Here is a 15,862-nt window from a genome sequence, read left to right as displayed (position 1 = left end):
GGGATTTTTCATTTTTCTGTCACACAAACAAAATCTGTTGTGAATTAATTTAATTGATTTGGACATTTAAGTATTTTTGCCAATCCAAAGATATTTTCTATTTATATACAGATTACAGATAGTGCAACTTCAAAATCTGAATTGTATTAATTTTGATTGATAAACTGCCATTTCAAAATCTTTATTGCAAATCAAAATCATGACGATTTATTTCCCTTTCACATACATCACCAGTTCCCACCCAATCTTTGATCATTTGTCTATTTCTCAATGCGACAAGTACGTATACACAACCTACTGGCAAATTGGCGCCATGTGAATCTTTTTAACAAAATGAGACAAGTAATAAATTCCCAGACTGTGTTTGCTTGCAACCAGCTGCTTCTCCTCTACAGTACGCATGATAGGAAGAAGATAAGCTTATGTCCAAATCTTCCATATCCTTTAGATAACTTTATATCCTAATTGGTTATGATCTTGATTTGGGGCATCAATTCAGTGCAAGACTCCATGAGCTTGGAGGTTAAGTGTCATTAACAACATTACAACAGACTAATGGTCAAAATTTGGACTTGGCTTCTCTACGTATTTCTTTTAACTAACAACAGAGTGAAACTTTCAACACACAGATTGCAGTAATAAAAAGAAGGTCAAGATGAAGAGTTACTTAGGTTGTGAACTCGTAAGCGTTTGGGACATCATGAACTGGGTGACCTTTCTCATTTCGCTCAATTATCCTCCGTGCCAACCCTACTTGCTTCCCCACCACAAAGATGAAAGCCTTTCCTTTTCCCCTAGCCCCTCTTGCTGTTCTTCCTACACGTCTCACGTATTCACTGGGGTCACGTGGGAAGTCAAAGAGCACCACATGATCAACACCAGAGAAATCTATCCCACGGGAGGCTCTGCAATTGTTTCGGAACGAAAAAGGAAGAAACAAAAAATTAACATCTTCAATGTTCAGGCAATATAGCATCATAAAAAACGATAACAGTAACCAAATTGAGGTACCTATCAGTGCAAACCAGAAACAGTGAATTTTCTTCGGGCTGAGATGATGTGAATTCTTGCATGTTTGTAAGCCTTGACTCTTGTGAGAGTGCAGCATGAAAAGGTAGGACGTGCAACTGTCTTTCCTTTCTATCAACCCGCTTAAATATGTTCTCAACTTTCCTACATGTCTCAATCTGCATATAAAAGGGTGGATATGAGACTGAGATGTCCAAAAAGGTTTCAAGTAGTAGCGAAAAGCAGTAGGTTGGCGACCATGGTACCTTATTGCAGAAGATAATAGTTTTGGAAACAGGGTTTTCCTCCATTATCTGAAGGAGAGCAGTTTTCTTGTTCTGAAATGCAGTCTCAGGAGTTTTCTCTGCATTATCATCTCCACTACAGTCAACAAGAAACTGCACAGTGCAACTCAACATTGGTCAGGGACGAGTCAAAGAAGATTATTCAGCAACCAAGTTAGCAAAACAAAAATTCTGCTACTGTTGTTGATCCCATTACATATTTCCAATCACTTATGTTAATACCAACCTCTTCGAGAGCATTACTAACACGGTGCACTCGAGGTCCCATTACAACTTCACAATCAGGGAAAACTTCAACAAGTTTGTTGTATATTTCAAGTGGCAAGGTTGCTGTAACAAATAGATACTGTGCAGTAACAGGAGAAGAGTTTATCAAATTTTGCAGGGCTGCCTCAAACTCATCGTCGCCAAAGAGTATATCCACCTCATCCAAGATGGCACTGCAAAACACGTAACCAAGATTGTACCCAATCAATTTTCACACAAAAGTTGGTGAAAGTCTTTCATCTCGTCAAATCAATGGGGAAAGTTTGCTTTGTTGAAAGATTTAAAGTACCATCTTAAATTTGACAACCCCAAAATTCCTTCGTTCATTAGGTACGTGAAACGCCCTGGTGTTGCAATCAAAACGTCAACACCTTGCTCTAAATTTTCTAGCTGGGTTCGTTGTCTGAAGCCACCCGTCACTACCATCGAACGGAACGGGACCCCAGACTTTGATATTGATCTACAGTTAGCAAGAACCTGCCAAGTATTTCATATGTACCAAACAATTGTCTTCAGCTAAATACATTCACATCAATAACCAATGAATCAACCTAGGAAGATCATTCACATATAAAAAGAAATGAACCTGAGAAGCCAACTCTGCAGTTGGTACCAGAACAATGACACGAGGACACCCAGGAGACGATTTGCTGTGTCCTTGAAGCTCTTCTTCCCTGAGACGCTGAATAACAGGGACAAGATATGCCAGTGTCTTGCCTGATCCACTTTGGTCAGCTATGATACAACTCTTTCCATCAATAACTGGTGAAAAAGCCATAGCCTGCGTCAAACAAACAAGAATGGTAGCACGATAACAGTAAGAAGATTTGTATACATACACATGCACCTAGATGATTTATCAAGTGTGAAAATAAAGTCTGAACCTGAATATGTGCCGGGCGATCAAAATTCTGTTCCTTTAAGGCCTTCATCATATCTTCACTACATCCAATTTCTGCAAAAGTTTTCCGGCTAAAAAAGCCAGTCTCCCTAGTATCCTTGGTTTTATTCCTCTCTCTCCAATCATCCATATCTCTTGTATATACAACAGAACGCCTATCACCCCAACCCCGAGAGTTAGTATCAGAGCCTTTTGAATGTGATCCTCCTCTGAGTCCTCTCTCATTATCAGTGAACCTTCGAGGATTATAAACCTCATCATAAGCTTTATCACGTCCCTGAAATGTATCTAACTCTTTGGCAACAAAACGCCTATCTTCTCTACCCCTGGAGTTAGCAGAAGAGTCTCTTGAATATGAACTCCTTGATTCTGCTCTCTCGTTATCATTAAACTTTCGAGGGTTTGAAACCTCATCAATAGCTCTACCATGTCCCTCAAATGAATCTAAATCTCTTGCAACCGAAAGCCTATCACCCTTACCCCTGGAGTTAGCAGCATAACCACCTTTTGAATATGAACTCCGCGACCCTGCTCTCTGATTATCAGTAAACCTGTCAGGATTTGAAACCTCATCAACATCTTCATCATCTCCTTCCAATCTATCTAAATCTCTTCTTGACTCTCTAGATTCCCGCACTTTGCTAGCTCTTTTTACCTCGTTCCTCTCTGCAGATTTTCCTGATCTAGGAATAGCCTTCATAGCCAGCTTCTTCCTCATCAAATCCAGAATTGATGATGAACCAAACCCTTCATCCGCAGAATAATTCTCATCAGAGGCGTCATCCTCGTCTTCTTCCTCATTGTGACTCATATGCTGCTTCTTCTGCGTTACCTTCCCAACAAGAGCTTTCACTTTCTGGGCCTTTAACCTTCCAAAACTCGCAGTCAGACCTCTCGAACGCGAACCATTTCTTCTCGCAGATTCTACAACACCAAATAAATCATTAAAACCAATAATAATAACGAACACAGTTCCTAATACCTAATTTTACAAAATCCACTACAGGTACTACAATTCGAGGAGGGAGACAAAAGCTAGCAACTAACCAAAATTACCTGACGGAATCGAAGAGAGTAAATCGGAAGAAGGCGGAGGAGCGAACTCATTCTCCTTATCTGCCGCACTGATGATAACGAATCCGTCATCGGTGGAATCGTCGTAAGAGCTCGAAGTTTCCAGTGGTCGCCGAGTGAAACCAGCTCCTCTAGCTACCACTCCTCCGCCGTTACGAAACAACCGCACAATCTCATTCCGATTACAGATAGTATTATTCCTCGCCGGGAAATTAAAATAAGGCGGTGGAGCTCTCGCCAACATCTCCTCAAGTATCTTCTCTTCTCTCTTCTCTCTTCTCTTCCTAAGCAGAGTGGGAAAAGAAAATAAACGGTATAGTCATCATAGAGATAAGAGAGGAGATGACCCAAAAAAAAAAAATAAATAAAATTTAAAAGATTAAAAAACAAACAAATAATAAATAAATAAAATTGCATTCCATCTAATAATATCCTAATTTCTTTTTCTATTGGGAAACTAATTTCCTTATCTCCTTATATATAGATATATATAGATATATATTTTTTAACAACTCTTATCTCATTATATATATATATATATATATATTAGTTCCAAACCCTTAAACCCTGCAACTTTCTGTTTCTTCTCTAAATTGGTTTTTAAGAGATTATTTATTGGTTATGATGTCTCAAACTAATAATCATGATACTAGGGTTACGAAGATTTTTGTGGGGAATTTAACATGGAGAACAACTGCAGATGATTTGAGAAGATACTTTGAACAATTCGGACAAGTGGTTGATGCTAATGTTGTTTCTGAAACTTATCCTGGCAGATCAAAAGGCTATGGTTTTGTAAGTATCCTTTCTTTTCCTTAATTCAACTTCATTAGTAAACCTTTGTGTATATTTAAAAATATGAAGATTTCCTCTGACCTAGAAACACGTTTTGTTTGTACTCTGTATGGTTTGATTCCATATTTAATACCGGTTTAATGAAGACGATTGATTTGTATTGAATTTTCAGATTACTTTTAGAGACTATGTCTCTACAGTTAGAGCTCTTCAAAATTCTAAACCCATCATTGATGGAAGAACAACCAATTGCAATTTGGCTAGTGCTGGTGCAAAACAAAACATGAATCACCCTAACCTAAACGGTTTATATATCCTTATTTCTCTTTCTAAATCTTGGTTTTATGATTTTATTTTGTGTAACAAAACTTTCTCAAACAACTTTTTCTTCTTCATAACTTTAAATTTGTAGGATCATTCAATTATGTTATACCGCCGCATCAATATCAGCAAGCTCCTCAACACGTAATTCCATATTGTCCTCCGCACACCTGGTAATATTTATTCAATTTTGTTTTTAAACTAAAGTTTGAATATTGTTTTCATCTAATTTCTTTGCTTATATATTTATTTTCATAATATATAGGAATCACGTTTGGGGACAATATATTTACATGTATAACAACAACCCATGTTATTATTACCCCACACAAATGGTTGGTAATTATGGTCCATATTCTTTTGTGATTTTCCTAATATGTTGTAGTTAACTCTTTTAAATTTAATTGGATATGGTATTTGTGCAGATCCATAACCGCAGTGATTTTATGACCCACCTTGCTTGGCATCAGACAAACAGACGACCTGTCATTATTTCTACGCCTCCAAGATCATCGGTTCAAACTGAAAGCATTAGCGAAACTGATCAAGAACTCATCGCGGATGTTGCACATCACGACAATGAAGAGGCGGTTACAAAATCAGATAGTGATGTTGATCAACAAAAGGCAAAGAATGTAAAAGGAAAGAACATTGGACAAGACGGTGACATCAAGCAAGATGCAAGGGATCAAGAAGAAAAGATCAATGACCAAGAAGATAGTATCAAGCAAGATGTCGATGAAGAGGTCAGTTGTTTTAGTTTTAAGTTGATTTTCTAAAGCTAATAAAGAGAGTTATTCTTTAAACTTGTGTGTTCTTAACAATCTAGCAAAACAAGATCAGTGGCATCGAGAAAGTTGTGGAGAATCAGGAAGTAAAGATCATGTGTGAACAAAAACATGGCACAAAACAAGATGAAGATGTAACAAAAGAGTTTGATTGTGGAATCGAGGTCACACACCAAGACAAGAGGGTCTTTGAAGAAGTAGATGAAGATACACCATAAGAAAATGAAGTTGATCATGTAAACACTGGTGAGGAGAGACACGAAACAAACCACACTTATATTGCAATCAAACCTTTATTTTTTCTGTTAGCACGAAACTACTTTTAAAACTTTATATTTCCAACTTTTACCATAGTTAGTGCCAAATTAATAGCATTATGGAGTCTGGAGAGGTTATATATATATGCTCCGTATTAATATATATGGAAGCTAGTTAACTAATTATAATGTAGTTCTCTTCATTTAACAAATATATGATATATTTTTTAATTTTATTTTTTCAATTGGTAAAGATCTTACGCGAAGCTTAGAGATCGTCGGTTCGAGTGACGTTTGAGATGAAAATAATATTATATGCTACGGTTTCGGGGATTACGAGTTTCGGCTCAAAAACTCTTGGTATTGAAAAGAAAAATGATATATTTTTTATAGGTAGTTGAGTGGTTTCCCTTCCTTAGAGAAGTAATGATGGCCTGGGCACACATTAAAAGTAGGAGTTTCTTGTACGTTGATGTACTTTGGGATTTGGTTCTTGTTCCTTGACTTGAGCTAGGACCAGCTTAGGTATCAATCTAAGCCAACGCATACATTTGGCGAGGAATCGAAAGTAGCTATATTAGTAGAATATATCAAAGTTATCTATTACTCTACACTGTACGTATTGTCTAAAATTAGATCATATGATTATTTCATGCTGAGAATTTTATACAATGGCTGCTATTACGTACCCCAATATCATGCTTGTGCTTGGGTTGGTAATACCAACTTGGTATGGTATCTCATGAACTAGTTCAACTATCTGATTTTAGATAGTTTTGTGGTTACATGCACTGGATGCACACATGCATGACATGTAAACAAAAGATGCAACATTCTGACGAAATTTAATTCATCTCTAAGATTATAGTCTTATATATAGACCTAACATGGATAGATCTTTTTTTGGACAGAAGAATTCGGACCTGAAATTGTTTTTATTGAAATTAAGCTAAGTTATAAGAAAACTTAGGTATGTAAGTAAACTAAAATTTTAAAATTAATTTAAAAGATGAATTTTGAAGCTAAAATTACCCTCAGGGACGTGAACAATTTTTTTTTTTTTTTTCTCTCATCATATAAGCGAAGAGGAATGTAAAGTAAAAGGCCTATGAGTTAGGACATGTTCCGAAAAGGTAAAAAAAAAAAAACAAAGGTGAGAAGCTTCGGAGAAGGTAAGAATTTAGAAAGGTAACAAAGTGACTAAGCCTATATATAGAATGTTGATACTTAACCACCAAGCAGTGCTTTCAAGCTGTCTTAAAGTTTGGGACACAAAATACTAAAAAAAAAAGAGAGAGGCATATGTTTTAGTGAAACAAATATCTTCTTTCTTCTTGATTATAAGCATATATATCGAGCTCTGACTGATTCTTTCATTGCTTTTGTATCGATTCGTGCCTAGTAAAGCTTCTTCTTTCTAACATATATTCGTTTTTCTTTTCCAAAAGCTTTGTATAAAGATAGTGAGTTTTGGTTTCGATTATTTGGAGCATATCGCCCTATAATAATAAGAACGTACATGACTGATTATTTGGCAAACTTATGATTAGACACCTCCTCAACTTTCTCTAGTGAAGTAATAAATTATCCAAAAGGATTCATAGTAAATGTAATTAGTTCATAACAACAACATGAACGAGAGTAATTGATATAGACAACAGAAAAATCATATCCCATGTTTGGGTTTAACCTGGAGAACAATCTTCTCGCCTTCCAAGACACTTTTATTTGAAGAAAACGATTATCCTTATCTAAATATATACACACTTTTGGTTTAAGATTTGACCAATCATATGCGGACTAATTCTTCTACGATACTTATACAGGCATCACAATCAATCTTCTCATAAGGAACTTTATGCAAGCCCATGTGAAAATTATACTTACTAAATTTTTTTTTAAGGAGTAAGCTTCTTCCCTTTTTTCTGTGGAGACTCATTGATTATGCATTTCTTTGTTTGAGATTCATTTTGGAATAAGGTGAAGTAATGTAAAACCATAATTATTTAACTTTTTACAAGAAATATCCACTGTTTTTGTGTTTCTTTGATATATAACACAAACCAACGATTGATTTATCATTGTCGTATGCATTAATAAGGTACGTAGAGAAAAACACACATAATATTCAACTCGATAGACTTGACCAATGAGGATTATATTTATTGAAATCACATAGAAAACACGTACTACAGAGACGAAACCGGAAAAAACAAACAAATTTTCTTCCAAACTACTACGTACTCCAAGAGCTGAAGAGAAGAATAAGAAGGTGATGGAATCAGTCACGAGTCTCGTGGAACCTTTTGATGAAATCAGTGGATCTCCGGTTAATAGCTGGTTCAACGAGGTACCAATTATAGAAGTTGGCTTCACTATCTTCACCATACATCTCATCGTCCGTTCCTGCCTGGTTCGATCTCTGTCTCCGTCGCCACCACGCTTTGAAACTGCCGAAGAAGCTAAAGAAGAAACGCCACGAACCTCCCATTATGATGTTTTAGAGAGAGGGATGTATTTTGCGTGTGTATATATATCTAAAGATACAGAAGCATGTGAAGGAAGGTGTGTCTGATGGTTTAGGGTTCAAAACTCAAGGTCCTTTTATATATAAGCCTGACCAAGTTGGAATCCTAGAGGAACCATGCACGAAACACCCCCTACCAACCATTAAAAAAGAACTTTTCTCTTCTAAACATTTGTATATTATTCACAAAGAATAAAGATTAAAAAAGCATCGAGATATTATGTGTCGCTAGCTGCGGTTATTTTAATCATTACATAGACACTGGTAATTCCATAGCAAACATTGAATTTTAAGCTTTTGAGGCAAATGAATTGATATGAATTTCTAAAGTTCCTAGTTTCTTTGTTCCTACTCTTTTATTCAAACCGAATAATTCAATCCATAACCGGAATAAATCGATTCTTTTAACCGTTAGACGCCTTCTTTGTTCTTTAAGCCGGTTTAATTAAACGGGAAGCATTCTTCTTATGAAAACCAAAAACGGCAAGGTGTTTATCGAACAAATCCAGAGTAAGAGTGTGTTTGGTCATCTCCAGGTCAGCTGGGTGTAGAAATCGAGCGACGGCGGCGGAGACGACGGAGATGAACAGAATGAGATGGGTCGGAGAGGGAGACATCTGGGACCTCGATATGTCAACTCCGGTGACGCTCGAGGGCACCGCACGAGCTGTTCCTGACGATCCTCTTCCTCTAGGTCTCTCTAGAGGCACTCGTCTATCTCGCCCTAAGCAAGTTGAGTTCTTCCACCGCTTCATGGCCTCACCTCTCATCCCTTCCTTCTCCCCTATCCGTCCCAACACCGGAGATGGAGGCGGTGGTGGATTCTCTCTTCAAAGAGTCCTCACTCTTCCTTTCTCCAACAACTGGTATACCTCCCCAAATTCAAAAATCCTAACTTTTTTTTTTTCTGATACTTTCGGTGAAAGTTCGATAATTATTTTGTTTTTGTGAATCCCAAGGCTTGTGTCTCTTCTGGGCCAATTCGATGTTCAGAGATTCGTAACGGAGATAGATAAGACTAAAGCTTTTGGTCGAGGGTCTTCGTCTACAGTAGCTTCTCGTTTAAACACAATTGGCAAGCATTTGAAGGATAAATCTTTGTACGCATTGGGTTTTTGTTCTGAGTTTTTGTTATCACCAGATGATACTTTGCTTCTTAGCTATGATGCTTACAAAGGTGATCTCGATAAGAATCCTAGAGCTAAGGCTATCTTCAATCACGAGGCAATTTCTCTGTTACCCTCTTTTCAATTTCTTGACTCTGTTAATAATATTTCACTATTTGGTTGGCAATGTGATTCATTGTTGATTTGGATCATACCAATTGGTTGCTGAGGTAATGAAGTCCGCTACACTTTGTTCTGACTCACGTCTCTATTTTTTGTTGGTTTCAGTTTCCGCTTCACAATCTGACAGCAGAAGCGGTTTGGCCTGGACTTTTTGTGGATAAACATGGTGAATATTGGGATGTGCCACTCTCAATGGCTATTGATCTAGCATCTCTTCCTGCTGAATCTGGTCCAAGTTACCATTTATGTTTACACCATAACAGCGGATCACCCAAGAAGTTACATTCTGATACTATGGAAGTGCCTCCACCGTCACTGCTTCCTGGTTTGTCTCTGAAATCTGCAGTCTCTTATAGGACAAACATGGATCTCTGGAGGGGTACCACTCCAAAGCTCGAAACTTGCAAGCCCTATGATGTCTTCCTCAGTAGTCCTCATGTCGCAGTATCTGGGATTATCGGTATGATAAGTTTCTTCAACTTATTTCAGAAGCATTTTATTGTCAAGACTGAAAGTTTTGTGATTTCTCTAATAAGTTTTGTTCAACTCTTATCATTTGAGTTCTCCAATTCCAATATTTGATGTTACAGAACTAGTGATGGAAATGGGAATTTTTGGGATATTTTGGTTTCTTTCGACTATTGAATAGCTAATTTGTTTTCCTCTGATTGAAAATTTTATGTATGAGTGAGCCTTGAGCCTTCAGGTTTGGAAGCACGGGTCTTTTTTATGATCTTTTTGGTGCTGTTACTAAGAGTTTCATTAATCCCACAGGCTCTGTGATGACCGCAGCATTTGGTGAAAATTCAATCAGATCAAAATTTGAAAATGATTCTGAGGGTGTTGGAGGGTTCTCTCTTCATTTTCCATCTGTAAATTCCGGATTCATGGCTGATGCCTTAGGGCGGGCATCACTCACAGCTCAATATGGAAACTTCCAGAAATTCTTCTTTGATCTCACCCGTTTCCATGCTAGATTAGACTTTCCGCATGGTTTGAGGTTTCTTACCGGTGCCACTAGCGTCGCACAAGATCTTTTAAATTCTCGGCAGCCTAGTTTAGAAGCATTTCAGAAAATCTGCCCTGAAGTATTAGTTTCTCTACAGCAACAGGTAAAATAAACGATATTCTACTATGAGCAAACAGTCTACCAGACACAGAAATTCTCAAATTCATAGTTTCAGCTACTTGATTCATAACAATCTTCTACGGGTTTTGCAGATTGTTGGACCGTTTAGTTTCAAAGTGGAGTCTGGAATTGAGATCGATCTGAGGAACGGAGCTAACCCTGTGACTGTAGATAAGACAGTATTTGCTATTGAATATGCTCTTCAAGTGCTTCTTTCTGCCAAGGCTGTTGTTTCGTACTCCCCAAAACAGAATGAGTTCATGGTTGAGCTTCGTTTCTTTGAGACATAGTATCAGGATTTTCCACTCAAAATGTCAAGCTTGATCCTGTGAAGATTGTAGTCTTGCAGAGAAGTAAATACTAAATAGACAATGTTCTAATTGTTCAGTTTCTTATGTCAAACAGAAGAATGTTTCAATAGAAGGGAAGTTTACATTTTGTTATAGTGTGATGTCTACCAGAACTAGTAACAGGACAATCCAATGGAAGCTTTAGATGATCTTCCTTATACTTAACAGACACAAGACAAAGACCATGAGGCGACGCAGGCAAACTAGTATACTTTGCAAGCACCCTCCTGTCTTTGGTTTCGAGAATCATTGGGACAATGTCTGAATCCAGTGCTTCTTTTCCAATCTGAATCAGCAAAGCTACCTGCATATGTAAAGAACTTTAGACTAAAAAAACATTATATCGCCATGTCAAGCATGTAAAAGAGAGTGTAGAACTAACCATGTTTCTGACTTGTCTGTACAAAAAGCCAGAACCTTCAACTTCAAGCTGTAGAAGAGATCCCTAAACACCAAAACACCAACAAGGTCAAAGTCTGATCCTTACCCTAACTTCTCCAGAACTAAGATCTTTCTTCTTTACCATTTGAATGACATCGAAGCGAGATATAGTTTTCAAAGGATCAGGTACTCCATCTTCCCGAGTAGCGTTAGCAAATGCAGAGAAATCATGCTTTCCAACAAAAAGATTTGCAGCTTCCCGCATTTTAGAAGCATTCAGTTTATAAGCACAGTGGTAAGCCCAATGACGCTGGAACGGGTCCATGAAAGTGTCGTTGTATATCTGGTAGCGATAAACCTTGCTAGAGGCAGAAAACCGAGCATGAAACTCAGGAACCGCTGCACTCAGCTCTCTGACACGGATATCTTTAGGAAGAAGACCGTTCAAAGCAGCGTGAAAGCTATCCAAACTAGTATAGTTGAAAGGAGTGACAAAATGAGCTACCTGAAGAATAACGGATGATTTAGTTTGTGTTGAGAAGTTGAGAAAGAGAGAGTTGTGACTTTAGTCAAACCTGACCCCAAGCGTGAACTCCTGCATCGGTCCTGCCAGCTCCAATAAGCTGAAGCTCTTTTCTACCGAGCTCTGTAATCTGAATTAAGGCTTTTTCTAACATTGATTGGATAGTTGGTGGTGACTCCTGATACTGCCAACCTGAGAAACCAAATGCGCGGATATAAGGAAACAAGATTTTGATAGATGCATCAAAAACTTAAGAACACAAGTTTTGTGAGAAGACGAACCTGCAAAACGGGTGCCATCGTAGGCTATCACAAGGCGCCATTTATAAGCACCAGAATCACTAACCTTTACCGAACTGTTCAAGTTGGTCATCTGCAAAAATAAAACAAAAGTTCAGATTACATCACCAACAAAACTTTCTTGGCATTTCCAAGGAAGTAGAGAAGAAGAAATTGCTTTTGTGGCGCTTACGGAGATATTCTGAGGAGACGAAAGATACCCATTAGTAAAGAGTGAAGGAGGAAGTGCTGGTGTAACGCAACTCATCCTCTTCTTCTTCTTCTTCTTCTTCTTCTTCTTCTTCTTTGTTTGCTGCCCTGTCTCTCTGTGTAATCTCAAGATTCTGATTAGGGAAAGACTTTAAAACGGTGCGTATACGGTTAGTTAGGGAGCGGTAAATTGGTCAGACCGGACCATTGGTTATTAGATTGATTTGGTTTAATGCTACTCTAATTCTTAGGTTCTTTCTAAACGCATCGTTTTGATATCACCCTTTTCTCTCTGAGGCCGTACGTGGAAGTTTCAAACTCTCACCATCTCCTCTCTCTCTCTCGGTCTGCAGAAGAAAAAAAGCTCGGCAATTTTATATTTTCCCATCGAAGAGATTCCCAATTCTTGAGCTTTCTCAATCAGGCTGGCGTAATAAACGGTACTCCAATGTCTTCTTTCTGACCCTAGATTTAACCTGGTTCAGTTCGATAGTAGGGTTTGTTTCCCCCTTCCGATCCTCATTTCTGATGTCAGAATTGTGATCTAGTATTCAATTTCAGATTCTTTTTTGGAAATTAGGGTTCATAACTTAATAGAAGTTTTTAAATTTCGTACAGTGGCCATGGCGTTGGCTGATTTTGATAAAATTGTGTACATTGAGGTGTGATATAGAGCCTGATTTGGTTTTATAGGTATCGTTTGGTCATGACCACCAACAAAGTCATAGCTATATGTCAGTCAGGAGGGGAGTTTGTTACTATCAAAGATGGATCGTTGTCGTATTCTGGCGGCGATGCTTTTGCAATTGACATTGATCAGAATACTTCAATGACTGATTTCAAGTCTGAGCTGGCTGAAAATTTTGGGTTTGGTTTGGAGGCAATGACCCTTAAGTACTTTCTCCCTGGAAACAAGAAGACCCTTATTACCATCTCTAAGGACAAAGATTTCATACGAATGGTCAACTTTTCTTCAGATGCAGGGACTGTCGAGATCTTCGTTATTCCCGAGGAAGCTGCTGCCAAAAATCTCTCCGTCATGCCAGCTAGTAGGTAGATGTTTCTTTTGCTTTGTTCTAGTTCTTTCACACATTTTTATTTCCTTGGTCTATAGAGTCCAATGTTAGAACTTGTGTTGGTTTATTGAGCTGGTCATGGTAAGAATTGTACGTGGTTATTTTCAAGTTGTTTGCGGCTATGAGGTCTGCCATTTAATCGCCAAAACTATTGCTATAATGTAATGAAGTGCAGTGTCAGTTTCTTCTTACTCATAATAATTCATGTCATCTGTGAATCAGGTTAAAGAAAGTAACTAATCTGTGAATTGCTACTACAGGTCAAGTAGGACAACGGCATCAGAAGGGGTGGTACCTGCTATTTGTGCTGTAGGAGATGGTGTCGAGGAGGATATGGCAAATGATTTTCAAATTGAAATGGCGATGCCAGATGATAGTCCGTTGCCGTGCAATTTTGTTTTGGTTGATCAGAGGCATCACACAGCAATACAGCAGTGGGAAAACGTCATCACGGGTGTTGATCAACGGTTTAATACCTTTCTTGAATTCCGAGATGCATTACACAAGTATTCAGTCGCCCATGGGTTTGCTTACAAATACAAGAAAAATGACAGCCATCGAGTGTCTGTCAAATGCAAAGCTCAAGGTTGTCCATGGCGTATCACTGCATCGAGGCTATCAACGACTCAGTTAATATGTATCAAGAAAATGAACCCGAGGCACACTTGTGAGAGAGCTGTCATCAAACCTGGTTACCGTGCAACTAGAGGATGGGTAAGAACCATCTTGAAAGAGAAGTTGAAAGCCTTCCCAGACTACAAGCCCAAGGATATCGCTGAGGACATAAAGAAAGAGTATGGTATTCAGTTGAATTACTCACAGGCATGGAGGGCAAAAGAGATTGCCCGAGAGCAGCTACAGGGTTCTTATAAAGAGGCGTATAGTCAACTTCCCCTAATCTGTGAGAAGATCAAGGAGACAAATCCTGGCAGTATTGCCACTTTCATGACAAAAGAAGATTCGAGCTTCCATCGTCTTTTCATATCATTCTATGCTTCAATATCTGGGTTTAAACAAGGTTCCCGCCCTCTCCTGTTCCTTGACAACGCTATCTTAAACTCAAAATACCAAGGGGTTATGCTTGTTGCAACAGCTTCTGACGCTGAAGATGGCATATTTCCAGTAGCCTTTGCTATTGTGGATTCAGAGACAGAGGAGAACTGGCTTTGGTTTTTGGAACAACTCAAAACTGCGTTGTCTGAGTCGCGAATAATCACTTTTGTTGCAGATTTCCAGAATGGTCTGAAGAATGCGATAGCGCAGGTCTTTGAAAAAGACGCACATCATGCATACTGTCTAGGCCAGCTTGCTGAAAAACTAAATGTGGACTTGAAGGGGCAGTTTTCCCATGAAGCAAGACGGTATATGCTCAACGATTTCTACTCTGTGGCATATGCAACAACACCCGTGGGTTATTACCTTGCCTTGGAGAATATAAAAAGCATATCTCCTGATGCTTACAACTGGGTTATAGAAAGTGAACCACACCATTGGGCAAATGCGCTGTTCCAAGGAGAGAGATATAACAAGATGAACTCAAACTTTGGGAAAGACTTCTACAGCTGGGTTTCTGAAGCACATGAGTTTCCCATTACCCAAATGATTGACGAATTTCGAGCAAAGATGATGCAATCTATTTATACCAGGCAGGTTAAATCCCGGGAATGGGTCACAACTCTAACACCATCTAACGAAGAGAAGCTACAGAAAGAAATAGAACTTGCGCAATTACTTCAGGTTTCATCGCCAGAAGGGAGCTTATTCCAGGTTAATGGAGGAGAATCTTCGGTCAGTATAGTTGATATCAATCAGTGTGATTGTGACTGCAAGACCTGGCGGCTAACTGGGTTACCTTGTAGCCATGCAATTGCCGTGATTGGATGCATAGAGAAAAGCCCGTATGAGTATTGCTCTACGTACTTAACAGTTGAGAGTCACCGGTTAATGTATGCAGAGTCGATTCAACCTGTCCCAAACATGGACAGGATGATGCTGGATGATCCGCCGGAGGGGTTAGTTTGCGTGACTCCTCCACCCACACGGAGGACACCGGGAAGACCAAAGATAAAGAAGGTTGAGCCGTTGGACATGATGAAACGTCAGCTACAGTGTAGCAAGTGCAAGGGACTAGGACATAACAAGAAAACATGCAAAGCTACTTAGTTGTTAGGATGTTTTGGTTAGTTTAAAGTAGTAGATGATTTTGGATCTCTTCTCTTCTTGTGTGATGAAGAATAAAGATCTCGTTCGTTTTCAGATCAAAGCGAGCTTTTTTTTCTTCGCAGAACTTGTTGGTTGATGTATGACATTCACATTCGAACTTTTTGATCTATGAAATTGGTTTAAGAATTAATAAATGTAACTTACAATCCTATCCCATAAT

At 38.5% G+C, this 15,862-nt stretch overlaps 4 protein-coding genes, 1 long non-coding RNA gene, 2 other non-coding genes and 1 pseudogene across 9 annotated transcripts; 4 read left to right on the top strand and 4 right to left on the bottom strand.

Annotated features, from left to right (window-relative positions):
* Positions 1–158: 158 nt before the first annotated feature.
* On the bottom strand, positions 159–3,898 carry AT3G06980 (DEA(D/H)-box RNA helicase family protein). The gene is made up of 8 exons (NM_111578.2): positions 3,538–3,898; positions 2,465–3,405; positions 2,167–2,361; positions 1,870–2,057; positions 1,540–1,753; positions 1,275–1,406; positions 1,012–1,187; positions 159–905 (listed from the first exon to the last, which is right to left on the bottom strand). Exons 1-8 carry the CDS (start codon positions 3,797–3,799, stop codon positions 668–670), a joined length of 2,346 nt encoding a protein of 781 aa, NP_187354.1. The 5' UTR covers positions 3,800–3,898; the 3' UTR covers positions 159–667.
* A 281-nt stretch (positions 3,899–4,179) lies between these two features.
* Positions 4,180–5,698, top strand: AT3G06970 (RNA-binding (RRM/RBD/RNP motifs) family protein; the record flags this gene model as incomplete). The annotated part of the gene is made up of 6 exons (NM_111577.3): positions 4,180–4,350; positions 4,523–4,655; positions 4,763–4,844; positions 4,937–5,006; positions 5,097–5,417; positions 5,501–5,698. The coding sequence occupies 6 exons, from the start codon at positions 4,180–4,182 to the stop codon at positions 5,675–5,677; spliced, it is 954 nt and encodes a 317-aa protein (NP_187353.2). The 3' UTR covers positions 5,678–5,698.
* Positions 5,699–7,997: 2,299 nt separating this feature from the next.
* Positions 7,998–8,207, bottom strand: AT3G06962. The gene has a single exon (NR_143918.1). It is a non-coding gene; the product is annotated as an other RNA (non-coding RNA).
* A 541-nt stretch (positions 8,208–8,748) lies between these two features.
* PDE320 (pigment defective 320) lies at positions 8,749–11,122 on the top strand. 2 transcript variants are annotated; one of them, NM_111576.5, is made up of 5 exons: positions 8,749–9,109; positions 9,203–9,467; positions 9,638–9,992; positions 10,307–10,644; positions 10,754–11,122. In NM_111576.5, the coding sequence occupies exons 1-5, from the start codon at positions 8,826–8,828 to the stop codon at positions 10,949–10,951; spliced, it is 1,440 nt and encodes a 479-aa protein (NP_566296.1). In that variant the 5' UTR covers positions 8,749–8,825; the 3' UTR covers positions 10,952–11,122. The 2 variants fall into 2 exon arrangements, with proteins under 2 accessions (NP_566296.1, NP_974244.1); NM_202515.2 differs by having other exon boundaries at positions 8,783–9,109; positions 9,638–10,644; positions 10,754–11,103.
* Positions 10,036–10,329, bottom strand: AT3G01915. Its single transcript, NR_140871.1, has one exon. It is a non-coding gene; the product is annotated as an other RNA (long non-coding RNA).
* On the bottom strand, positions 11,009–12,645 carry AT3G06950 (Pseudouridine synthase family protein). The gene is made up of 6 exons (NM_111575.3): positions 12,387–12,645; positions 12,197–12,287; positions 11,968–12,107; positions 11,535–11,897; positions 11,394–11,456; positions 11,009–11,315 (listed from the first exon to the last, which is right to left on the bottom strand). Exons 1-6 carry the CDS (start codon positions 12,459–12,461, stop codon positions 11,076–11,078), a joined length of 972 nt encoding a protein of 323 aa, NP_187351.2. The 5' UTR covers positions 12,462–12,645; the 3' UTR covers positions 11,009–11,075.
* On the top strand, positions 11,695–11,891 carry AT3G01905. Its single transcript, NR_140870.1, has one exon.
* A 62-nt stretch (positions 12,646–12,707) lies between the features above and the next one.
* MUG5 lies at positions 12,708–15,851 on the top strand (annotated as a pseudogene; the record flags this gene model as incomplete). The annotated part of the gene is made up of 3 exons: positions 12,708–12,843; positions 13,097–13,456; positions 13,740–15,851.
* Between the last annotated feature and the right edge of the window lie 11 nt (positions 15,852–15,862).

Source organism: Arabidopsis thaliana, chromosome 3 (genome assembly GCF_000001735.4).
Source record: "Arabidopsis thaliana chromosome 3, partial sequence".
In the NCBI taxonomy this organism is placed as follows: domain Eukaryota; kingdom Viridiplantae; phylum Streptophyta; class Magnoliopsida; order Brassicales; family Brassicaceae; genus Arabidopsis; species Arabidopsis thaliana.
Note: the sequence above shows the minus strand (reverse complement) of the source record. Positions and strands in the feature narration are given on the sequence as shown.